Genomic DNA, 22,834 nt, shown 5'->3' with positions numbered 1-22,834 from the left:
CGCAGACGAATCAGCCAATTACTGCAGTCTACCTAAAAACCACACTTGTGGGTTTACCTCCTCCGTTTGCTCGATCCATCTCTCTCTCACTTCTCTGTGACCCTCTCTCTTTCTCGAATCGCGTACAAAAGATGGCTCTCTTCAGAGAGGTAGCAAAGGAAGATATGCAGGCAGCATACGAAGAAGTCAGAAATGACGGCAACGAAACAAACTGGTACTATATATAATACAATTTCGTGGTCGTTTTGATATCCTTGCTCCTCTAGGGCATGTTATAAGTACGAGGGTAAATCATTGGTCGAAGGTGGAACAGGTGCTGAGTACAGTGATCTTCTTGAATTATTAGGAGGTAAGCATTATACATGACTGGGGGTTCAGGGTCTTTCTATCAAAGAGACAACCATGTATGTATACATATAATCTCTCTACTCCAATAGATGATGATAGAGCTTACTGTTACGTGAGGTTTGAGACTGGGGATGAGATGAGTCGTAGGGCAAAGTTTGCTTTTATCACTTGGATTGGCCCTGCTGTTGGTGCACTAAAGAAAGCAGCAGTCTCAACAGACAAAGCTTTTGTTAAAGAGCTCTGGCCAGTAAGCTCTAATAAAGTTTATTTCACTGTCATTTTATGCATGTATTCACTTTTTAGAACTTTGGTAAAGAGATATTGGCTGATGAAAAGAAAGAAATACAATACGATACTGTGAAGAATATATTGGAGAAGGCCAGCGGTGCTGCTTATGGCACAGGGAAGTAATTCTGACAAGGCATCGTCCACAATGCAGCTAGTATCCCTCTCTCTGTCGTCATCCTACTACTACTATTAATAATTATTATTTTATTGAACTTTTTCATTTGGAGCTAAGAATTATTTGTGCGTGTGTGTACTAATAATTATTATACTAATTATAACTTAGAAACAAATTATTAGCTTTCTTTTCCACCTTTTCTCACACTTTAGTGGAATTTTGTTTAAATTTATAAATTATTAGAATAATAATAATTATTACTTAGTGATTCAATCCATTCTTGATATTTTTTACAACATTCCCCTAAACACAAGTATGTATTCATTTTCATGAATATAATAATATACCAACTGTGTGTGTGTGTGTGTGTGTGTGCAGTGCATGTGTGTAAACCACTGCTCTTCTGATTTTACCAAATAAGGTAATCCCAGTGGGCTGTGGCAATCAACATGAGAATGAGTAGTGTGAAGAATGTGTTAATTAGTCTTAGAATGAGCCTGTTGCTCTTGGCCCTGTAATGGCCCTCCAGCAATCGAACAGGAAGCCACTCCTACTCCATCTGATCGAGATGTGTTGTTACTCATAGGTTGTGATGAATCCTGTCTCTCTGTGCCCATTGCATTACGTAGACTAGATACTGAAACAAGTTGGGATGGAGGGACCTGTTTTAGAGAAGAAAGAGAGAGCGTGTGAATCACGTGACAATAGGACCAATTAGTACTTATAGTTTCTCACCTTTGAAGCCACTGACACTAACTGTGATGTGATACTAGAGGCTGGAGGGAAGAGAGAAAGGAATGGGTCACGATCACACATACATGTATATATACAAGACAAACCTGTTTTAATTTCTTGTTCAGAAGGTGGAGGTAACACGTAATGTCCTTTGCTGTCAAGTGAAGGCGGTTTCGAAAGACGCTCTCTCTGAATGTCATCGAGATTAACAATTAACTTGCTTGTTTTGTCAATAGTATCCTGTACATCTGTATTGTGTGTGTGTGTGTGTGTGTGTGTGTATTGTATGTGTAAGTGTGTGTGTGTAATATAATATGATATAAGTATTGAAACACCATCTGGAACATAGTAATGATCACAGTACAATACTCATACTAATGTCAGACTGTATAAGGACACAACATCTGGCTTAGGATGAAGGAAGGTGTGATATCAAAAGGAAGAGAGACAAAGAGAGAGAGAGAGAGAGAGAAGCTGAGAAAGGATACAAGAATGACAAGTAGCAGATTAAAAATAGAAATAAGTACTAGGAGAGAGATAGAATAGCATAGAAAGGAGGAGGAACAGACACACACACACACACACACACATATTGTGCTAGTTTACAAGAGAAATGTGTAAACAGTAGACATACCTGACTGGTCCTCAGGAATCCCTGGAGACTCCTAATATAAAGAGAGGGAAATACACACACCACATATACATGTATATGTACATGTACATGGACGCACACCTACAACATATCAATAATAGTGTGCCCCATAGGCCATGCCACAGTTATTGTATTCACATAAAATGCCTTATATGGTAAAAGATGCACTTCCTGATGAGACAAGCAATCAAAGCATTAGTAGTCCAATTGAATTATATAGAGAGACAGAGAGGGAGAGAGAGAGAGAGGGGTACTCTAATAGACTATAATGAGTATAATGAGTGTTTTATACACACTATAATATATAAGATTAAAGATGTACACATATAATATGCATGTACATGTACATGTACATACCATACGTGACTTAATTGTAGTATATTATATGCAGTATGTACTTTGGGCTTCATACTACACATACACACATACAGGTAATGCTAACAGCATGGTAAACATTCTTTCCTAGTTCAGCCACAATTAAGATACACAAACACTTTGACCAATAAAAGAAGTGTTCGGCTATCAATGAGAAGGAGTACTAATAGCAAGTTTGCACGTATGGAGACAGAACGACCATTTTAATATCAACTATAATCCTGTTTAGTAATGACATTAATTAGAGAGATGAGACTGAGAGAGGACAGGCCACACATAAACAGTAGAAAGGACACGTACATGTACATGTACACGTACATGTACATGTATATACATTGTACCTCTTGTTCAGTTTCCATTGGTTCAGTATCTTCTTGTGCAGTATCAACTCCATCGTTACTCTTCTGTTTATCTTTATCAATCACGTTATTTGTATCTTCACTCTGACATTAATATAAGTAATAATAATAATAATAATAATAATAATAATAATGCTATTATAAAAGTAGAGGATCACATTCTACATTGTACATGATAAATATATCTACTTGATGTCGTATCAGATTTCTCTCAGTCCTCAGTAGCAGTAATTTAAACCCCCACTCTTCCTTCTCTCCCTCTCTCTCTCTCCTACTTTTGGGCTATTCTTATACAATGAATGCATTGTATATGTGTAAGAACATACCCCTGTAGTTGATGTTGGTGGCTTGTTTGTCTCTTTATCTGTCTCGTCTTTCTGTCTTGATATAGTCTCCTGCATTCTTCCGTGTCTCCCGCTTGTCAGACTATTCAAAATGGCGTTGCCCATCTCTAGAGCAAAACTCCCACAGCCTTTCACAAACTGCTGTAGACTGTGAGTCAAGGATATAATGATAATAAAAAGTAATAAAATATGATATACATGTACATTGTAGCATTAGTTCATGACCACAACTCACACACACAAATGATCACATTTCTACACATCTTAACAGCAATGAACCATGATGGACTATGGCTCAATTTCATTAACAGTATCAGTTACCTTACTATAGGGACAATGTCTACTGTCTACATTATGTAAGGACAATTTTCAAAATTGAAACCCAAAACTAGATGCATTAAGCAGCAAAAGACAACTAGTTGTGCCCAATGGAATGATAAGAATCAATTAGCATGAAGAGAGAGTACGTGTACATGTACGCATACAAACAAACGTAAATGTATATACATGTACACATTAGGTACATGTAATTGCTAACCTGTTGGCATAACTGACTCCCAATTCACTGCCGTATGTTGAGAGAAGAAGGGAAGAGTCATTTTTGCTTAGCGTGGCAAAAGCTGTGTCATATGTAGGAGCAAATGAGCCAAAAGGACCATACATCAAATAACTGACTGAAAAGAGAGAGAGAGAGAGAGAGAGAGAGAGAGAGAGAGAGAGAGAGACAAAGAAGAGGCATAGAAAGATGACAGAGTGTGTGTATTAGAGGATGAATGAAGAGGGAGGATAAAAGAGAATGTTAAGCTACATATCTGATACATTTGTACATGTACAGTACATCTGTATCTCCAAATTGCTATCATACAGCTAACAGTTGTGTGCAGCCAAAGGAACACAATTCCTGAGATACCATGAGAAGATACGGACAAACACAATGAAAAAGCTAATGCACTCTGCACCAAATAAAATTTGATAACAATAATGGCACACCAACTAAATACTACAGGAGGTTGTGTGGTTGGTCTATAGTTCATTCACCAGTAATACTGTATTAGGGGGAATCCTATGATCTAGTCCATGACCATTGACACATGTACATGTACTAGCTAGCATTGAATAAAAGTAGTTTTAGCATTAAAGCACTGAATAAACACTTGGCACAACAACATCCTCAAAGAGACAGCACAGTGATAGGGTAGTACATGTACATGTACATGTACATGTATGTAACAGTAAAAATAGAGAGAGTGTGTGTGTATGAGGGTAAGTGCTAAAGGTGTCCTAATTACTAAATATCATTTATTAATTATTGTTTTGGCAGGACGAATGACTGTGTGTTCGCTAATATCAAATTACAATTTAAAGATAAAAGGGAAAAGAATGCAAGACAAGACACAAAGGGCTACACCAGTAATTGAATATACGTCAATAAATAAACTGTGACACAAAAACAGGCTCTGTGAACCAGTATCACTAGAATACACTAGCTACACGTGTAGGATAAGCACGTGTCCACTCCCACATTCATTGCATTCAAGAGTAATTACTTTTATAAAAAAAACAAATATTAAGAAGCACCCGATAATTTGTACAAATATTATTATTATTATTAATAACTATGCTTTAATAATCACCAATTAATAACTACTAATAATACATACAGTGTTAACTAATAATACTCACCAGGTGTTGCTTTAAAGACTGGTAGCTCACTGGTCAGCACAGTAGAGGCACTGTGGCCAGCTTTGATCTTCTCAGAGAGCGAAGTGAGATCAACAGGAAGACAACTTTTTGCTAAAAAAGAGAAAGAAAGAGATAGAGAGAGAGGGGGGGAGAGAGAGAGAGAGGGGGGAGAGAGGGAAAGAGGGGGAGAGAGGGAAAGAGGGGGAGAGAGGGAAAGAGGGGGAGAGAGGGAAAGAGGGGGAGAGAGGGAAAGAGGGGGAGAGAGGGAAAGAGGGGGAGAGAGGGAAAGAGGGGGAGAGAGGGAAAGGGGGGAGAGAGAAAGAAAGAGGGGGAGAGAGGGAAAGAGGGGGAGAGAGGGAAAGAGGGGGAGAGAGGGAAAGAGGGGGAGAGAGAGAGAAAGAGGGGGAGAGAGGGAAAGAGGGGAGGGAGAGTAGGAAGGAAGACAAAGAGGGAATAGATAGAGACATCCAAAGGCAAGGGATATGTTAAAGCTAACCTGTATGAGGGTTGAGTATGTGAAGGTAAGCCTCTCCATCTTCCTCTTGATTAAGAAAACTCAACTACAAGGGATGCAATGACAAATAAACAATTCTAATAATAATTACAATAGGAAACAAAACATCCCACAAAGTAGTACATTTAGTCTAAAAAGGATGTGCATGCGTACAATGAACATGTACAATACAATATGACTATACAATACAGGCCATGTGTGTGTGTACAACACAACAACAGTAGATGATAAAGGAATGGAGCATTACCTCAGCAGGTGAGGAGGTACCATGTCTCTTTCTCAAATTCTTCGTAGCTTCATCAACTTGAGAGAGAATATCCTCTTCTTCTAAATTAGGCCCACCATTGCCTTTCTGCCCCACTCCTTCCTGTATCATTGGTGTCTCTAATTCTCCTACAGCAGGGCTGCTGCTACCTAGTGTCTTAAGAGAGTCGGTTGGTAAGTGAAGAGGAGCTGAGTATAAAGATGATGGAGTTTGTAATGAGACGAACTGTGATGATGATGATGATGATGATGATGATGATACTTGTGCTACATGTGATGAAGAGTTTGGTGTGAGATGTGATTTATGTGATCCTGTGTGAGATGTTCTTGTTACTGGGCCTTGCTTCATTCTTTTTGATGTGATTGGTGGGATTTGTGATGGTGCTATTGGTACTGGGGCTATGGGACGAGGAGGAGGAGGAGGAGGAGGAGGAGGAGGGGGTGAGAGTTCAGTATCAAAACCAACTTGAACACGAGTTAAGTAAGACTGATCAACTGTGGGTTCTATAATCTGAGAGAGAAGGAGGGAGAGAGAGAAAGAGACATAAAGGGATTTAGAATTTCAAGAGAGAGAGAGAGAGAGAGAGAGAGAGAGAGAGAGTTAGCCCTACATGTACAATTCATAAACATTGAAAGTTTATAGCTACACACCAACTCATACATTAATATAAAACAGAAATAATTATACATGTACGTGTACATATGATAGAGTCATAAAACAAACACACACCCCATGAATGAACACACACACACACTTGCATCAATCAAGAGCTATTCTTACCTCACCAGACACATCAATAATACCGGTATTATTCTCATCAGACAAAGCTGGATTACTGCCAGGAGGCCCTGCTCCTACTGATGATAGAGGAGGAGGAGGTAGCATGGAGAGATTGATCCTGCAGAGAAAAGGACTTGAGTAATCAACAGGGGAGGACGAGGTAGAGAGAGGAAGGGGCTGGGTGAGTGGTACGAGACCGTGCTGGATATCAGGACGAATTGATAGCTCCTAAGAATAATAATTATAAACTTTTCATCACTTGTTTAAACAATAAATAAACGCAATTGCCAAGAACATCATTATGATTAATAGGAAAATGGCCAAAGGATATGTATGTACATGTATAGATGTACATAGAGTAATTTTTATTATTTTCTAACCTTTTGTATCATTTTCAGTCCAAGATTGAGTAGTCGCTTAGCAGTTTGGTAATAAACTGTCTCAGGTGAGTTATAGGTCATAGCATTGCTACACATTATAATGAAATCCTCCTATTACAACAAGCAAATAGTAGATTTAGTAATGGTAATAAAGAATATTTCATCAAAAATAGCTAAGAGAGAATTCTCCTTTTTATATTTTTCCCTGATACATATACATACTCTTATGTTGTGCAGCAAATTTGAGTTGATTCTGATAAAAATTGGATTTTTTTTACAAATTTTAAAGTTGCTCAAAAATCGGGCCAAAGTCCCTGTACTATAGTACAGGGATTTTGGCCAAATTTCACCAAAAATGACCAGTAAAGAATTTTCGATTTTTATAATTTTTTCTGATACATATGCATGTTCTTATGTGGCGTAGCAAGTTTGAGCTGATTCCGATCAAATTTGGATTTTTTACGAATTTTTAAAGTTGCTCAAAAATCGGGCCAAAGTCCCTGTACTATAGTACAGGGATTTTGGCCAAATTTCACCAAAAATGACCAGTAAAGAATTTTCGATTTTTATAATTTTTTCTGATACATATGCATGTTCTTATGTGGCGTAGCAAGTTTGAGCTGATTCCGATCAAATTTGGATTTTTTACGAATTTTTAAAGTTGCTCAAAAATCGGGCCAAAGTCCCTGTACTATAGTACAGGGATTTTGGCCAAATTTCACCAAAAATGACCAGTAAAGAATTTTCGATTTTTATAATTTTTTCTGATACATATGCATGTTCTTATGTGGCGTAGCAAGTTTGAGCTGATTCCGATCAAATTTGGATTTTTTTACGAATTTTTAAAGTTACCCCAAAAGCTAAGAACTACATGTATGCATACTGTATATACATGTACATGTTGTCAGCTCATGGAGCATCATTTAGCATGTTTTGTGGGCAACCCTGCTTTCTACTTGATTACACATCTGTTCATTACCTTAAACTCATTAACTGATGGATACTCATTCAATTCAACTTTATTCATCATAGTTTGTAGATCCATTGGTTGCTTGATAATGGCAGAGTATCCAGGGGCTATCTCGTCGGTCACCGGCTCACCAAAAACCCCCTCGGGGTCATTGCGACACAACTGATTGTGCAAGTGTCTCAGGAAATACTTGAGAGCGTTGGGAGGTAGTCGTGTACCAATAATGTGAGAAGAGGGAGTGGAAGAGACTGGGGGTGAAACAGGAGGAGCTTTACTAGAGAAAAAGAGGAAAAATGAAGAGAGAGAAGGCATGTAGTGTGAAAGACAGAAAGAAAAGAAGATAGCACATACAGACATAGTGCACAATATTTTTGATGAACATTCCTAAATTAGGTTACAGACATGCTGTAGTCATGTAACAAGAGGGTCAAACATACTTTGAAGGTTGGTTCTCCACTGCTGCTGCTAATGATGGAGCAGGTACTGGTGGAGCAGGTGCTGGTGGAGCAGGTGCTGGTGGAGCAAGAACTGATTGTGTGGCTAATTCATTGGGTCTTGAGGTGGAACTAATCTCATTAAATGATTTAGAAGACGAGAAGCTATCGTCAAAAGAAAGTCCAAGAGGAGAAGCAGACCCCATCCAGTCATCCTCCATTGGCTCCTCCTTTTTCACGAGAGGGGGTGGGGCTTCAAGATGTCGGCTATGTTTATGCTTTCCTTTCTTTTTCTTTTTTTTCTTTTCAGAAGACGAAGAGAGAGGACGTGATTCGTAACCGGGCGGAGTCTGTTTGAGCAGAGAGGGCGTGGCATGATACGACAGTGAAGTCAAATCAGGCGGTTTAGCTAGCTCTTGTTCCGAAGAGGACAAAGACTGTCGTTTCCCTGGTAACGGTTTCCCAGGCAACATCCGTTTCCCCAGCGACAGTCGATTAAGATCAATCTCAACCTTTAAGCTCTGAGAAGGCGACTCTAGTTTAGCATGGGGGAATTTTTTCCCGGGATTCGGTGCCTTGTCATATGAAGAAAATTTTCCCGAGTCGTGACCAGCACCTTGCACAAGCGATTCCTCAAATTCTTCATCACTGATATCGTCCAATCCTGTTGCTCTTAAAAGATCATCAGTGAATGGAATTGCAGGAGTTGGGACAGAGGGCGCGTGTCGATGGTGTTTCTTCTTTGATTTTTTGCTCTTTTTGTGATGCGATCGAGACTCGGTCATGCCCATTCTGGCTCTGGCAATGTCTTCCAAAGGAAGCTGGACAAGAAGACCCTCTTCGCTCTCACCTTCGTCCTCCTCCTCCTCATCTTCGTATTCATATTCTTCGTCCCCTTGAGGGACACGTAGGTACATTGTGACTCTGTTGATATCTAGATGGAGGGAGAAAGAAATGGGAGGGGTCAAGAGTGAAATTCCCGCCAAAATCTGAAGGTTCATGATAGACTCACCTCTTTCCTCGAAGCTGCTCCCGCCAGAGCTCTTGTGTTTTTTACTCTTGTGCTTTTTGGAGCTCCCCATTATTATACCAGCCTATTATAACCTTTTAGTCCTTTAATAACAATAAGGAACTCACCGTGAGCGACACTAGTAAGGCTACAACATGTACAAACCTGCAGCCATTTTTTGAGCGAGAGATATTGTAGGTGTGGTAATAACGAGCGTGGGCGTGGTCAAAATAAAACACGCCCATTATAATTGCAGGCGGTTTGTTTTGTTTTTATTTTTATTTAATTTTCATTAATTATTATTTAATATTTTAGAAAGTATAGAAACACTGTATGTATGAATGGAAGAGCCACCTGGAGACGTAAGAAGCATTACAGAAAGGAATGGGGAGCTGAGGGAACTGATAAGGTCTCGTGTAACATCAGAAGTGATGCAGAAAAAGATTAAAGAGTGTGTGGAAGAGCTACAAGTACAAGAAAAAAAGAGAAGGAAGAATCATGGGGAAGAGGGAGGAAAAGAGAGCAATAACCTCCTTCGACTGTTAGAAGAAAGAGGACTAGTGGAAGACGTAATGGCTGGTCTTAAATTAGGTGGCGATTTGGGTGGGCGGAGTGGGCCCACATCTAAGGGGGAAACATCCTCTTATGAAGCCAAATCAAGTGGGTGGAGTTTAATAATTTATTTTTGACATATTGTGCATGGTTAAAATTATAGATGTTTGATTTAAAATGTTTCATAGCACGACTAAGCACTTAACTATAATACTTTTTACTTTATTGCAGGTAAACACGTTCAGTGTATTTATTTCCAAGTTTTGCAAGGACGTGCTTTTGTTGATCACCTGACCTCCGTGACAGAGCTCCTTTCTCAAGACACGTCAACTTTTACGCTTCACGTCTATTTCCGTCATCAAAGGTTTCAATCGTCGGCAGTCCCTTGCTCATGTGAGCCTGAGTTTAAGGAAGGGTTTCTGCTTGAACTACCAAAAGAAGGCAAAGACGATTGGATCACATCTCCCGAATTAATACACATCATATTAACAAGGACACACCCCAACAGAGAAGGAACGACCAGGGAACTGGTAGGGTCGTACCTTCTTGACTGGCGCTCGGTCCTTGCATCTCCAAATAATAAAATAAATAAGTCGTTTGAGTTGATTGGGCCGAGAGCCGACGGGCGAGTCTCACCTGGTGTCCTTACCCTCCAGTGGGAGCTCTTTCCTCATGAGCGGAGCGGCCATGATAAACTTGTCATCGATAAGAAGATCCTAGAGGCTCAAGTCTCACTTGAGCGACAGAAAGAAACAGAAAGAAAGAGATTGTTCTTACTCTATGCCAAGCAATGGTGGGCAGAGTTTATAGCTATAAGAGGACCTTCCTATGGGCAGAGACTTGTAAAGATTTTCGCCGAAGACGAGAGAGGGGATACTCATTTTGTGTGTCATTATGTGTCTCCTGTTAGAGTCCACGAGGGATTGTTAGAGAGCCCAAGACATGCCGCAAGGTTTGTGAGTCTTTTCCAGTACCGAGAGACTGTCGGTGTTGGCGGAGATGATGGTGCTAGGTTTGATGGTGCTTGGCAGAGTATTACTAGTTTCCTTTCAACTAAGAGTGGGGTGAGTTTTGATTACAAACTAGAATCAAGGAAACCTTCTCTTTACCTTTACCTTTAGTCTTGTGAGGATCATTGTGTATTGTTGTGCAGTCTGCTGTTAGGATATGGACTCGATGCCTATGTCTGTATTGGAACAAAGACAAAGTGTCAGTTACCACATGCTTGGGTGATGACTATCAATGGAAATGGATCAGTCATATTCTGGGAATCACTTACTGGCCAGAGGTATGTACTAATAAAGAAAAAGAAGCTGTTTTTATAGCAATTATAATATTATTATGTCAGTCACGACCTTGTGATTATTTTCAATTGTGGCCGGTTGTGGGCTATTTTACTGTACATGTTGGTTGCTCAAAATCTGGTCGAAGACTCCGTACTATAGTACAGGGTGTTTCGCCAAAAACTACTAGGAGAGAATTCTCCATTTTTATAATTTTTTCTGATGCATATACATGTCCTTATATTGTGTAGCAAGTTTGAGCAGATTCCAATCAAGTTTGGATTTTTTACGAATTTTTAAAGTTGCTAAAACTCAGGCCAAAGTCCCTGTGTACAGGGATTTCGGCCAAATTTTGCCAAAAATGACAAGGAGAGAATTTTGCATTTTAGTAATTTTCCTGATGCATATACATGTCATATTGTGTAGCAAGTTTGAGCGGATTCCGATCAAGTTTGGATTTTTTACGAGTTTTTTAAGTTGCTAAAAAATCAGGCCAAAGTTCCTGTACTATAGTACAGGGATTTCAACCAAATTTCGCCAAAAATGACTAGGAGAGAATTTTCCATTTTTATAATTTTTTCTGATACATATACATGTTCTTATATTGTGTAGAAAGTTTGAGGTGATTCTGATCAAAATTGGATTTTTTACGAGTTTTTAAAGTTCCTTAAAAATCCAATCAAAGTCCCTAAACATGGTCTTTGGCCATAATGCCTGGTGTACATGTAGGTATCATCAGTCAGTCTATGATCCAGATACTCAGGCTGGAACAGTATTGACTCCGCCAAGTCACCCTTATCGCACTATTGGGTGTGTCTTTAATCACAAAACATTTTATGCCAATGCCCAGTCGTCTGATAATGTATTAACTTGTAACTTTAACATCAATAAGAAGAGTCATTGGAAAAGATTAAGCAATGAAGATGTGGCTACGGTACAGCAGGTAATCTAGTGATATTTCTCTCTACTCTCCCTTTTATACCGTATGTTTAATTTCTCTCTATTATTTAGTTGTACATTCCTCCACTAGTTGACAGTACAGTTGATCATCAGTCCACGAGTCTTAGACTAGAAGAATCACTAAAATCATTAGTAGCCCAGCACAGAGTAGTAAGCTATGAGAAGATATACATGTAATAGAGAGATGTTTATAAATTGTTGTTGGGCCCACTATTCTGTTGGTATTTCACTGACTCATTTGTTATCCTTTCAATTTTATCAAGTGTAAAATAACTTCTACATGCACTAATAATAATGTAAAATTAATATGTACATATGTAATGGTTGTACTATCATATAACTCTATATAGGATTGTGGACTCACTACACAATATGATCCTGATCTATCTTATCTCCTTGGTCCTGCACTATCCTCATACGAGTTAGAGAGGAGAGATGGAGTGTCTGTCGGAGTGGAAGAGTTCCAGGAAGGAATAAGACGCTATGTCTTGGAAGGTCATACCTTTAAAGGGTTCCCAATACAGTTCAATCATTTTAATGCTCACAATATCTTTGTCACTTGCCTCAAGTTAGTTTAATGAGTGTTCTTTTTTCTTCCTATTGCATAGTCAGAAATTAATTATAAGTAATTTTTCTAGATCGCCTGTTGGCGGTGATATAATTGGTTGTCGTGGGGACAGTGTGAGGCTTGCAATCCGTGTGAAAGTCTATCCTTATCCTGAGGATGTACAAGCTGTTTGGATAATGCTAGCAGTTACCTACCAATCAATACTCTAATAATAATAATAATAATAATAATAATAATAATAATATGTAATAAGTATTATTGAATGATAATAATAATGATAATAAGAACTATTATTATAATGATACTAACGATGGACAATGAACTTAACAAAAACTTCAAGGATAGTATATGCCTAATTTATAGGCTATACTATTATAGATCTAGATGTTATGCAGGCAAGGAAGCTCAGTTTGACTGAACAGACATCACTGAGTCTGAAACTGTTTTCTGTTAGTCTCGCTAGCCAGACCATTCCCCAGCCTACAGTCATTGGGGTGGACCCCAATGACTGTAGGCTGGGGAATGGTCTGGCTAGCGAGACTAGTTTTCTGTAGTGTAAAAGTTACTATAAAATCTTTAGCGAAATACCATGTGGAAGCACGTGGTTCCCGTATACGGAAGAAGTACGGGTCGGGGTACGGATATAAGGTCATAGGCGTGGCAAGTGTGGGTGTAGCTTGCTGTTTTGAAGTTTATTGCTTAGCGAGAGTTGTTTCTTTATTTTAGAGCACAATGGCTTGGCAGCAGCCACCAGGCTACGTGAGTGTTTTCTTTACTCCTCAAACCCATTATCCAATCCTTGTTCTATAGGGAGGCACTCCACCAAGAGGCTATGGTCCTCCTCCTACTAGTGGATATGGTGCTCCAGGAGGAGGTTATGGTGCTCCACCAGGAGGATACCGTCCCCCTCAAGGATCCGGAGGTTATGGTCCTCCTCCCGGGGGCTATCGGCCCAGTTACCAGCACCCTCCCCCTGGTAGCTATGGAAACCCACCTCCTGGTGGCTATGGCAACCCCCAAGGTAGTTTCGGAGGTGGTAGTGGATATGGTCCATCAGGGCCTTACCAGTCGGGGCCTGCCGTATGTACAACAATAATAATTATCCTAATTAGTTTTAATTAATAGGGATATCCTCCACAAGGAGCCCCTCCTGGGTATCGCCCTCCACCTGGCCCCCCTCCTGGTATTGATCCAACTGTCTATGAATGGTTCAGGGTACATAATAGATTCCTCTCTCTCTCTCTCTCTTCATTCTGTTTATTCTTTTAGACGGTTGATGCTGATGGTTCAGGACAAATATCAGCTGTTGAGTTACGACAGGCGCTAGTCAATTCAAACTGGTCTCATTTCAATGACGAGACGTGTAGACTCCTCATAGGAATGTTTGACAAAGACAAGTAAGTGATCGATTGTGTGAGAATTTGAATGTCAATTTTTTAAAAATGTACTGCATGTACAGTACTGTAATAGTATGCAGTCTGCATCATTTTTTTGAATGCATGGGTATCAATTTGAGTATAGATGAGCTCTTTGTTGGTTTTGAGTTTTGTTTTGTTAGAGAGTTTCTAAGTTTGTTGATTTGGGGTTACTCTATAGTCAGTTGTGTCACTGATTTCTCTTGTGTGTGAGTAGAAATGGAACTATTGATGTGCACGAGTTTGGTTCACTCTGGAAGTATGTGCAGGAATGGAAGGGCTGCTTTGATAGGTTGGTATTACACAACTCTTGCTGTGTCTTTAATTTTTTTCTCTTCCCACTCCACCCTCTCCTTACTCTAAATTAAACAAATTCATCCCTGCTGTTTATCCTTAAAAAAATGTTTGTCCTTACTCTAATGGACAAATTTCCTGTCTCCTAGATTTGACAAGGACAGGTCTGGTAACATTGACTCTGGTGAGCTACAAGAAGCACTGGGAGCCTTTGGCTATAGATTGTAAGGAAATACAAAACAATTTGCAACACCTTCCTCTCTCACTCTCAGGAGTAGGGATTTCTGTCAATTGTGTACAAGGGTTTTTGATCGCAAAGATGTCAATTCAATGAAGTTTGACGACTTCATTCAGTGTTGTGTTATGCTCCGCTCGTTGACGGAAACTTTCCAAAGGGTAGACACTGACAGAGATGGAGTTATAGATATATCCTATGAGCAAGTAAGGAACCATGAGCAATTAATTGTGTGTGTGTAAGCAGCTAAGCATACATTATGGCACATGACCATGACAGGAAGGTTTGGTATACATGTGCACACATAAAAGAATTGATAGATGACTCAACAGTTCAGGTCATAGGCTAATGTTGCTATTACACTTCCTATTATGACTGGCACATTTTTGGCTAAGGAATGTGCATATTTAGTAGCAGAATGAACACATTGGTTTGTATACATAACTACCAGCATGATGATAATCATACTACCTGCTATTATTATGTTTTATTTTTCTGTACAGTTTTTAGAAATGGCAATTGATAATACACTATCTTGATTTCTGCTTCTTCATTCTTTCCCTCTTCTCCTCTTAACCCAACCAGAAGAAAATAATTATTAATTATAATAGTAACTATTGTTATTGTTATTATTCTTATTGCCATTATTATTGTTGTTATTTCTATTGGTTACAATGTAACTATAAAGTTATGTATTCGTTATTATATTCTTTCACATTTTACACATTCACAGTTAATTTGTATAAAGGGTATTGGTTGTCAGATTATTGCTCATGAAGATGCCGAAATTGCTTCCAATTTCAGCATAATTTCTTAATGCTGTTATGCTATTATAGAAAGCTTGACTGCTGATTTCTGAACCTAGATCTAATGAAAAATTAATAATTATTTCATGTTTTTATTAATAATAATAGTTATGAAGCATGAACTCTGGTTTGTTCATAACGGTGTGCATAGTAGTGACAGTATGCATTATGAATGAAGTTTCTTTTTAAGAATTGGCGAGACATTTCTCATTGCGTTATCAGCCATTAAAATGGGGCAGTGAAACTCTGGAATGTAATCATAGTATAATTGATAGCGGTTAGGCTCATACTCAAAATTGCTTCCTTCTAAGCCACAATCAGATAGTGTCCATGATGGATTGAGATATGATTCTTTGGAGCACGAGTGCTTACTAAATATGGCTATCATTGTGACAGACTTATGAAGGTGACTGCTGATAGTGTCAATTAGACCATGTATTGTTGTGCCTGTCGTGACAGTTACAGCAAAGTGAGCAGGGTGGCGACTAAAGTCTCTAAATGTTGCAAGAGTTAGCTGCACTTGTACAAACCTACAGTAAGTACATTATTATTATGGAATAATTGAATACTCTTTTACTTTGGTTCATATTCCAGTGGAGGCTCCATTAATGCTATACCACATCTTAGACAAGGGTCTCCTTTCTTACTCTTTTTTGAAGGCTCTTTCTCTCCATCATCTTTCTTTTTGCCTTTCTTATCTGTTTGAGTCACCTCAGCTACTGGAGGATCAATGAGAGTTGTGGTGTATGCAATGTTAAGGAGTTCTTGGTCTGTCTTCTTCATGATGTTTGTTAGTAGTTTGATGTGTAATGAGCCAGTTCTCAATGGATCCAAATACTTTATGAGCAACTGAAACTGCTGGCTTGAAACTGGTATCTGCAACAACCAGAATATGATAGACTTGATATTGCAGTTTATACTGTTACCTGCAGGTATCTCATGGCAACTTGAAAGTCTTCAGTGCTCATGCTTTCTTGCCCCCATTTAGTGAGGTAAGACTTAATGCTTGCTTCCTCCTCTTCAAGCCACCATCTTGTCCTTCTCAAACACTCGTGGAGCGACTCTTCTGGTGTCAATGGAGGAGGTCGATACTGTAGATGAAAAGTACACAGTTGAGATCATTATTGGCGGATCAAATGGCCTTACCGCATCAGCTGGCAAAGAGTATTTCTTGCCTTTCTTACTGTAATGATAAATAAATAATTCAATGCCTGCTTCTGTAGTTTCTTACCCTCCTTTAGACTTCTTTCCTCCAGATTTCTTCTTTTTGGGCATGACTCCTTTCACGTCTAAGGTGAGAGATTGTTTACTTTTGGGCGTGGCTGGCGTTTGTACACCCACGCATGTAGATTAATAATAGTATTATAATGTAGTATCCTTTCTGAAGAATCACCTTTGTTTACTGAAGGAAAAATCATGTCTTTAACAAGAAGTTGCTCTCTGCTCATTTTTTTGTTGGTGATTGTTTGGAGTTGCTGTGGCTATGATGGCAAACTTTCAAAAGGTTTTGTTATAATAATATTTATCATAATTAGAAATTACTTCTTCACAATAATAGATCAAAGTTATGGCAAAGTTTATTCAAACTTCACTTGCTGTGAGTAATATTGATATACTTTCCATAATCTTTATTGCATTATAACTTTAGGTAGCACATTTCTGTCAAGTGGCAACAATAGTTGTGGAATACTAGCTATGAACTATGTAATCATAAGTTCAAAAGTGGTTTCAGAACAACTTCAATTTAATGCTACAATTGACTTCACTCTAAGTAAAAATAAATGCCATGCATCACACATAATGCTTTTCCATACACTGCAGGTGAAACAGTTAATTTTGGAAGTGTCATCGAGTTGTCAATTTCAAAAATGGTTCACAACATGAACATAGTGTATCTAGATTTTACATTGAACTTATGTGATCTCTTTTTAGACCTTCAAAAACTACAGTGTCCTATAAAACCAGGACACTACAAAATCTTTTATGAAACGCCTACGCTTCCACCCCTAATTGAAAAAGTACTTACAGTTCACATCTCAACAATAATGCTAAACAGCAGTTGCCATTGTTAGTGTTAGTACTATTCTTTCATTTCTCTAGGGAGTGTTCATTGTTAAACTAAAGGCGAAAAATGAATTTGGAAAAGAAACAACCTGCAGCACATTTGACATGACATTAATGTAAAAAAAACAATCCTGACTTTTAAAAGATTGTAGTTCTGTCATTTGGTTGTTTAACTTTTTGTGTCACAAAAGCTTTAGACAATAGAGCCATCCTATATGGTTACATCGTTTGTTTATAGTGATTAAAATTTTTCAAATCAGTTCAAAAATATAAACAAATTACACGCATTAATATCCTTTGTGAAAATGTACTAATCATTCAAGCCTAAACGATCTAATTATACAGACTATTACCATAATTATGATATTAAATATGTAGGGAAGTAAATTAAACATAATAGGATAACAAAATATATTATTTATATACACTAGAAGTAACACTGAAATAGAGTGATGAAAAAGATGACAGATTATATCAAAGTTAGTTACCAAATATTGTTAAGGTCTTTGTAGTGATGGTGTTCTTTCTGATAAGGCATTGGGCCCAAAAGCTTCACAAGGTCTTTATAGTTCAGAACTTCTTTCTCTAGTAAGGCTTTAGCAAGCTGCAAAATATAATATAAAGATAGAGGAAAAGAATCATAACTGACTTTATAATATCAAACCCAATTATACTGATGCATACCTTTCTTAGAGACTCTTGGTTTTCTTTCAGTAATGTTTCAGCTCTTGAGTATGCTAAATTAACCAAACTTCTTGCTTCCTATATACAACAGGAAACTTTTTATGAGGAGTACAAAATTAAAATTTTGGCATATCTGGTATTTACTTAGTCCAAAAGAGATACAAATTTATAAAAAGTCAAACTTTCTATGCAGCATAAGTACATGTATTTGTATTAGAAAAAAAGTATAAAAATGGAGAAATCTTTCCTGGTCATTTTTGGTGAAATTTGGCCCAATTCTTGAGCAACTTTAAAAATTCGTAAAAAAATCCAAATTTGATCGGAATTTGCTCAAACTTGCTATGCAACATAAGTACATGTAAATGTATCAGAAAAAATTATAAAAATGAAGAATTCTCTTCTAGACAATTTTGGCAAAAATTTGACCAAAGTCCCTGTACTATAGTACAGGGACATTGGCCCGATTTTTGAGCGACTTTAAAAATTCATAAAAAATTCAAACTTGATCAGAATCCGCTCAAACTTGCCACACAATATAAGGACATGTATATAAATCAGGAAAAATTATAAAAACGCAAAATTCTCTCCTTGTCATTTTTGGTGAAATTTGGCCGAAATCCCTGTACTATAGTACAGGGACTTTGGCCCAATTTTTGAGCAACTTTAAAAATTTGTAAAAAATCCAAACTTGATTGGAATCTGCTCAAACTTGCTACACAATATAAGGACATGTATATGCATCAGAAAAAATTATAAAAACACAAAATGTTCTCCTTGTCATTTTTGGCGAAATTTGGCCAAAATCCCTGTACTATAGTACACGAACTTTGGCCCAATTTTTGAGCAACTTTAAAAATTTGTAAAAAATCCAAACTTGATCAGAATTTGCTCAAACTTGCTATGCAACATAAAAGCATCTATATGTATTTTTAAAAATATTAAAATGTAGAATTCTCTCCTAGTCATTTTCGACAAAGTACACTGTACTGTATAGGGACTTTGATCCCATCCCTAATATACTAACATCATCAATCTCTTTTGCTAGTTTGTTGCTATAGAATCTTTTTGATGGCTCCAAAGGGCGAATCACTGGCAGAGAAATGTTTCCAATCTTTGTACTCATTCCATATTCACTAATCTGTAACATTTATGAGAGTAAATATAAACACAAAACTGTTGATAACATTGACCTGTTTATATGCCATATCAGTAACCTTCAATAAATCATCTTGAGCGCCTACAAGACATACATAACAATGGCAATGCTGGAGTACATACAATACCAGTTGTTATTCGACGGAAAGTAATAGCCTCAGCTGCCCTCCCACCAAGAGCGAGTGTCATTCGATCAAAAAGCTAACAAAAATGAACAAGAGATAAAGGTAAAAAATATTACACTCGTTCTTACTTGTTCTTTGGTGTGGAGTCGCTGTTCCATTGGAAGGTACTGGGCAAACCCAAGGATTCCTTTGGTACGTGGAACAATAGAAACCTGATATATATAAAAGAATAGTCTTAGCTCTATATTAATAATTGACTCAATGATACCTTCAATACAGGATCAGTGTGTTCTAATAACCAACCAACAATAGTGTGGCCAGCCTCGTGATAGGCAATCACTTCCCTTTCCTCTGAGCTAAGAGCGGAGTTCTTCTTCTGCATTCCAGCTATAACTCTCTCTATAGCATACTCAAAATCATCCTCGGTGACCTTTGAACCCTGTTCTCTCGCTGCATGGAGGGCAGCCTCATTCACAACATTAGCTATATCGGCACCTTCATGAGAATATTTAAAATCACGACACAAAGGAGAATGAATCTTATATACCACTATGCCCTGGAGTAAGAGCAGCCAGCCTTCCTGAGTATTCCTCAAAAGATTTCTCGAGTAAAATCTTTTTCAAGTAAACTTCAAAGATTGCCTTCCTCTCGGGAAGCGTCGGCAAATCAATAGAAATCTGACGATCGAACCTACCAGGCCTCAATAACGCTTGATCTAATATATCAACACGATTTGTGGATGCCAGTACAACCACACCCTCCAAAGGATTGATACCTGTAGATATCAAAGGCTAGAGAGGTTAAGCCAAGACATTAGTTCAATTTACCATCCATTTCAACAAGGAGCTGGTTAAGAGTGTTCTCCTGCTCGCTCGTCCCCTCAACAGAAGCTCTGAGGAGAGAGAGAGAGAATGTGTGTAAGAAATGTACACATGGTATATAAGTTAAAGTAGTGTCTCTTGTCATTAATGATGTACCCAGATTGTCTTGATCTTCCTACAGCGTCAATCTCATCGACATACAATATACATGGAGCACTTTTTCTAGCTTGATCAAACAGATCCCTCACACGAGCTGATCCAACACCTTCATAAAATAATAATTAATGAATGAGTACATTTTAGGTAGAACAATTACAACTATATAAAGACCCATAAAAGTGATAAAGGATCATTCTATGAGTGAGCAATAGCAATGAGAAGGAATGCTATTATTGATCGTGTTGCACATGTTAACCTACCAGCGAACATTTCTACAAAATCAGGTCCTGCTATTGAAATGAATGGAACACTGGCTTCCCCTGCAATAGCACGAGCTAGTAGGGTCTTTCCTGTCCCTGGGGGCCCGTGAAGGAGAGCCCCTTTTGGTATCCTGGCACCAAGCTCTGAGAACTTTTTTGGAAACTTGAGATAATCGACAAATTCCATGACTTCAGTTTTTGCCTCTTCCATACCAGCCACATCTTTAAAACTAGATCAGAAATGACAATGAGAACTTAGGAAAACTGATTTAATATAAAATATAAACAGAGTTTTTTTTATAAAAATGAAATGTACTTTGTTCCAATTTGCGCCGGGTCAGTTACAACTGTTGTCTTTGCTCGCGTCATGTAAGACTAAAAAGGATTAATTAAAATATACATACACACAGAGCATCAACACAAGGAGACTAACAAAAGGATTGAAAGGAGATCCATCTTTGCCAGAAGCACCACCCATACCGCCAGTGTTCCGAAACATGAAGTACCAAACCAATCCAATTATACCAATGGTAGTAAGACTACTGACAAAGATAGGCCTGTAGGTAGAAAGAGATGGATTGTCATTATTTGATGGTGAAGGAATTGAGAAGGAAAGGGGAAGAGAGTGATAATATCTTACAAAATCTCCATCCGTGCCTTATAGTGAATGCTTATTCTATCATCGGGTGGTATGCCCAACTCGTCTTGCGCCATCTTTATTCTATTTTCAAAGCTCTCAACTCCAGCAATACTCATCATAAACTGTGGACTAGCTGGACTCACCTATATACAACCAACCCATCCTAATCCACAGATATTGGCCACACTAACCATTCTACCATTGATAACTGCTCCGGGGTACAAAAATATAAAAACATTCTCGCGAGATGCAGTCACCACCAACTTCTGTACCTGCGATACATAATGAGATTCTATAATGCATTTAAATAATAATTGTTCTAATTGTGCAAAAAAGCAGTCTTGCTATATGGTAATACAGAAAGCTCAATACCGAACTGAATCTTCAAAATTTTAAATTTAAGTCCCAAAATGTTAGACACAAAGCAAAAAAAATTATCAGTGAGTCCCAATGATGAACTATACAGCTACTGAGCACAATCATCATACATGAATAGTTGAAATGATAAACTGAAACTAATCAAAAATGTCCCAACAGAAAACACAGGTTCACAGCTTTCATGCACTGGAAATATTATCATAATAAAAGGCAGTTGGGATTGATAAACACAGCTACTACAGAAAACAAGTAGACGGATATTAGGCCATTCATTCGTACGTATGTGTATATACAAGTCTTGGAGTGGGTTGGTGTTTCCCTTGTAAGGAAAGGGGGCAAGGCAAGGGGTAAAGATCATTGAAGGGAGACTGTCAGTGATGTAATGAAGGAATATCCAAAAAGAATAGAACCTGTTTTCTCCCTCTCTTGGCTGCCTCTGTTATAAGAGGAGGGAAAGTGGAGCATCTGAAATCAACTCTCATTCAGGTAAAGGCATTATTCTTCGTAAGTGATAATATAACTTCTGATTCTCAAAGAGCCATGGCCTACAATAGATGGCAAAGTCTAGTTCTAGTCATCGTTACAAATATTCTCATGAATACTTTCATTCTGTACAGCAGCACACAGTTTGCTTTTACGCTCGAATTCACAAAAACTTTCTTCGTCGTTGTCTACATCACAATGCTGATCGCATACCTCTTCTACCCACTGCTTGGCTGGATAGGGGACCAATGTGGGACACGCTATAGGGTAACACTTATCGGTTTACTCTGCATCATAATAGCAACAATAGCTGGCATCAGCATAAGCATCGCTAATTACTACTACATGGATAAAATTCAAAATAAAAGCTCTTTCTGGACGTATCTTTCCATCGTGACGTTAATCCTAATGACAGGAATGGGACTAGTGAACACTAACGTATTGAAACTAGGACTCGATCAGTTGCTTAATAATTCAATCACTTTAGTACTGAGTCTAGTGAGAGGCTATTACTGGAGCCTCCACGTTGGACCACTAGTGATGTACTATATACTAGCAACCCTTTTTGCACTTCGTTGTTTTCAACACCGGCCGTACAAAGGCAAGTATTACCATCAGACAGGTGGCTGGGCAGTGTTCTTAAACCTCTGCACTCAACTTGTCTTCATAACAATCACTTTTTGTCGGGTTTTGTCTCGTTC

General features: G+C 38.2%; 7 protein-coding genes across 8 annotated transcripts in view; 4 read left to right on the top strand and 3 right to left on the bottom strand.

Moving 5' to 3' along the window:
- Positions 1 to 22: 22 nt before the first annotated feature.
- On the top strand, positions 23 to 1,059 carry LOC100636436 (coactosin-like protein). The gene is made up of 4 exons (XM_003382490.3): positions 23 to 214; positions 267 to 349; positions 438 to 595; positions 652 to 1,059. The coding sequence occupies exons 1-4, from the start codon at positions 132 to 134 to the stop codon at positions 757 to 759; spliced, it is 432 nt and encodes a 143-aa protein (XP_003382538.1). The 5' UTR covers positions 23 to 131; the 3' UTR covers positions 760 to 1,059.
- LOC100638155 (histone-lysine N-methyltransferase 2D-like) lies at positions 935 to 9,509 on the bottom strand. The gene is made up of 16 exons (XM_019994324.1): positions 9,380 to 9,509; positions 9,255 to 9,336; positions 8,246 to 9,176; positions 7,818 to 8,082; positions 6,839 to 6,949; positions 6,459 to 6,686; positions 5,661 to 6,188; positions 5,396 to 5,459; positions 4,900 to 5,010; positions 3,755 to 3,890; positions 3,199 to 3,364; positions 2,855 to 2,956; positions 2,121 to 2,151; positions 1,591 to 1,734; positions 1,487 to 1,527; positions 935 to 1,413 (listed from the first exon to the last, which is right to left on the bottom strand). Exons 1-16 carry the CDS (start codon positions 9,494 to 9,496, stop codon positions 1,228 to 1,230), a joined length of 3,243 nt encoding a protein of 1,080 aa, XP_019849883.1. The 5' UTR covers positions 9,497 to 9,509; the 3' UTR covers positions 935 to 1,227.
- Positions 9,489 to 12,887, top strand: LOC100638028 (centrosomal protein of 76 kDa-like). 2 transcript variants are annotated; one of them, XM_019994344.1, is made up of 8 exons: positions 9,489 to 9,510; positions 9,567 to 9,911; positions 10,035 to 10,867; positions 10,925 to 11,091; positions 11,816 to 12,029; positions 12,098 to 12,196; positions 12,397 to 12,614; positions 12,685 to 12,887. In XM_019994344.1, exons 2-8 carry the CDS (start codon positions 9,593 to 9,595, stop codon positions 12,821 to 12,823), a joined length of 1,989 nt encoding a protein of 662 aa, XP_019849903.1. In that variant the 5' UTR covers positions 9,489 to 9,510; positions 9,567 to 9,592; the 3' UTR covers positions 12,824 to 12,887. The 2 variants fall into 2 exon arrangements, with proteins under 2 accessions (XP_019849903.1, XP_003382466.1); XM_003382418.3 differs by lacking the exon at positions 9,489 to 9,510 and having other exon boundaries at positions 9,521 to 9,911.
- Positions 12,888 to 13,275: 388 nt separating this feature from the next.
- Positions 13,276 to 15,292, top strand: LOC100636183 (peflin-like). Its single transcript, XM_003382488.3, has 8 exons — positions 13,276 to 13,373; positions 13,425 to 13,694; positions 13,740 to 13,829; positions 13,884 to 14,011; positions 14,247 to 14,321; positions 14,473 to 14,547; positions 14,596 to 14,764; positions 15,062 to 15,292. The coding sequence occupies exons 1-8, from the start codon at positions 13,347 to 13,349 to the stop codon at positions 15,095 to 15,097; spliced, it is 870 nt and encodes a 289-aa protein (XP_003382536.1). The 5' UTR covers positions 13,276 to 13,346; the 3' UTR covers positions 15,098 to 15,292.
- Positions 15,293 to 15,420: 128 nt separating this feature from the next.
- Positions 15,421 to 16,699, bottom strand: LOC100636310 (uncharacterized). The gene is made up of 5 exons (XM_003382489.3): positions 16,596 to 16,699; positions 16,511 to 16,547; positions 16,291 to 16,455; positions 15,942 to 16,240; positions 15,421 to 15,894 (listed from the first exon to the last, which is right to left on the bottom strand). The coding sequence occupies exons 1-5, from the start codon at positions 16,637 to 16,639 to the stop codon at positions 15,531 to 15,533; spliced, it is 909 nt and encodes a 302-aa protein (XP_003382537.1). The 5' UTR covers positions 16,640 to 16,699; the 3' UTR covers positions 15,421 to 15,530.
- A 30-nt stretch (positions 16,700 to 16,729) lies between these two features.
- LOC109580831 (uncharacterized) lies at positions 16,730 to 17,618 on the top strand. The gene is made up of 5 exons (XM_019994386.1): positions 16,730 to 16,868; positions 16,923 to 16,961; positions 17,013 to 17,135; positions 17,186 to 17,382; positions 17,465 to 17,618. Exons 1-5 carry the CDS (start codon positions 16,781 to 16,783, stop codon positions 17,546 to 17,548), a joined length of 531 nt encoding a protein of 176 aa, XP_019849945.1. The 5' UTR covers positions 16,730 to 16,780; the 3' UTR covers positions 17,549 to 17,618.
- A 168-nt stretch (positions 17,619 to 17,786) lies between these two features.
- Positions 17,787 to 22,834, bottom strand: part of LOC100637902 (paraplegin-like) — a 6,540-nt gene continuing 1,492 nt past the window's right edge. Inside the window, exons 5-19 of the mRNA XM_019994330.1 lie at positions 21,464 to 21,544; positions 21,273 to 21,415; positions 21,066 to 21,189; positions 20,949 to 21,007; positions 20,633 to 20,862; positions 20,370 to 20,478; positions 20,220 to 20,284; positions 19,940 to 20,167; positions 19,661 to 19,887; positions 19,521 to 19,604; positions 19,396 to 19,468; positions 19,303 to 19,349; positions 19,137 to 19,250; positions 18,113 to 18,190; positions 17,787 to 18,032 (exon numbers count right to left, since the gene is read on the bottom strand). Of these exons, the coding sequence (XP_019849889.1) occupies positions 17,913 to 18,032; positions 18,113 to 18,190; positions 19,137 to 19,250; positions 19,303 to 19,349; positions 19,396 to 19,468; positions 19,521 to 19,604; positions 19,661 to 19,887; positions 19,940 to 20,167; positions 20,220 to 20,284; positions 20,370 to 20,478; positions 20,633 to 20,862; positions 20,949 to 21,007; positions 21,066 to 21,189; positions 21,273 to 21,415; positions 21,464 to 21,544 (1,782 nt within the window). The 3' untranslated portion in view covers positions 17,787 to 17,912. The remainder of the gene's footprint in view (positions 18,033 to 18,112; positions 18,191 to 19,136; positions 19,251 to 19,302; positions 19,350 to 19,395; positions 19,469 to 19,520; positions 19,605 to 19,660; positions 19,888 to 19,939; positions 20,168 to 20,219; positions 20,285 to 20,369; positions 20,479 to 20,632; positions 20,863 to 20,948; positions 21,008 to 21,065; positions 21,190 to 21,272; positions 21,416 to 21,463; positions 21,545 to 22,834) is intronic.

Source organism: Amphimedon queenslandica, unplaced genomic scaffold (assembly GCF_000090795.2).
Source record: "Amphimedon queenslandica unplaced genomic scaffold, v1.1 AMPQUscaffold_13521, whole genome shotgun sequence".
Lineage (NCBI taxonomy): Eukaryota > Metazoa > Porifera > Demospongiae > Haplosclerida > Niphatidae > Amphimedon > Amphimedon queenslandica.
This window is presented reverse-complemented; position numbering and strand designations above follow the sequence as displayed.

What these genes read in the sequence shown, in the direction of transcription:
- LOC100636436 (XM_003382490.3), top strand. Translation starts at nt 132, where the DNA reads ATGGCTCTCTTCAGAGAGGTAGCAAAGGAAGATATGCAGGCAGCATAC. An exon ending in GACGGCAACGAAACAAACTG is followed by an intron (nt 215 to 266) that starts GTACTATATATA and finishes TTGCTCCTCTAG; the next exon opens with GGCATGTTATAAGTACGAGG. An exon ending in TCTTCTTGAATTATTAGGAG is followed by an intron (nt 350 to 437) that starts GTAAGCATTATA and finishes CTACTCCAATAG; the next exon opens with ATGATGATAGAGCTTACTGT.
- LOC100638155 (XM_019994324.1), bottom strand. Translation starts at nt 9,496, where the DNA reads ATGGGCGTGTTTTATTTTGACCACGCCCACGCTCGTTATTACCACACC. An exon ending in CACCAACATCAACTACAGGG is followed by an intron (nt 2,957 to 3,198) that starts GTATGTTCTTAC and finishes TATTAATGTCAG; the next exon opens with AGTGAAGATACAAATAACGT. An exon ending in CAATGGAAACTGAACAAGAG is followed by an intron (nt 2,152 to 2,854) that starts GTACAATGTATA and finishes TCTTTATATTAG; the next exon opens with GAGTCTCCAGGGATTCCTGA.
- LOC100638028 (XM_019994344.1), top strand. Translation starts at nt 9,593, where the DNA reads ATGGAAGAGCCACCTGGAGACGTAAGAAGCATTACAGAAAGGAATGGG. An exon ending in TCCTTTCAACTAAGAGTGGG is followed by an intron (nt 10,868 to 10,924) that starts GTGAGTTTTGAT and finishes CTTTACCTTTAG; the next exon opens with TCTTGTGAGGATCATTGTGT. An exon ending in TAGTAGCCCAGCACAGAGTA is followed by an intron (nt 12,197 to 12,396) that starts GTAAGCTATGAG and finishes AACTCTATATAG; the next exon opens with GATTGTGGACTCACTACACA.
- LOC100636310 (XM_003382489.3), bottom strand. Translation starts at nt 16,639, where the DNA reads ATGCCCAAAAAGAAGAAATCTGGAGGAAAGAAGTCTAAAGGAGG. An exon ending in GGAAAGAAGTCTAAAGGAGG is followed by an intron (nt 16,548 to 16,595) that starts GTAAGAAACTAC and finishes TTATCATTACAG; the next exon opens with TAAGAAAGGCAAGAAATACT. An exon ending in TTGCCATGAGATACCTGCAG is followed by an intron (nt 16,241 to 16,290) that starts GTAACAGTATAA and finishes TGGTTGTTGCAG; the next exon opens with ATACCAGTTTCAAGCCAGCA.
- LOC109580831 (XM_019994386.1), top strand. Translation starts at nt 16,781, where the DNA reads ATGTCTTTAACAAGAAGTTGCTCTCTGCTCATTTTTTTGTTGGTGATT. An exon ending in TTATTCAAACTTCACTTGCT is followed by an intron (nt 16,962 to 17,012) that starts GTGAGTAATATT and finishes TTATAACTTTAG; the next exon opens with GTAGCACATTTCTGTCAAGT. An exon ending in TTCCACCCCTAATTGAAAAA is followed by an intron (nt 17,383 to 17,464) that starts GTACTTACAGTT and finishes TCATTTCTCTAG; the next exon opens with GGAGTGTTCATTGTTAAACT.
- LOC100636183 (XM_003382488.3), top strand. Translation starts at nt 13,347, where the DNA reads ATGGCTTGGCAGCAGCCACCAGGCTAC. An exon ending in CTTACCAGTCGGGGCCTGCC is followed by an intron (nt 13,695 to 13,739) that starts GTATGTACAACA and finishes TTTAATTAATAG; the next exon opens with GGATATCCTCCACAAGGAGC. An exon ending in TGGAAGGGCTGCTTTGATAG is followed by an intron (nt 14,322 to 14,472) that starts GTTGGTATTACA and finishes CCTGTCTCCTAG; the next exon opens with ATTTGACAAGGACAGGTCTG.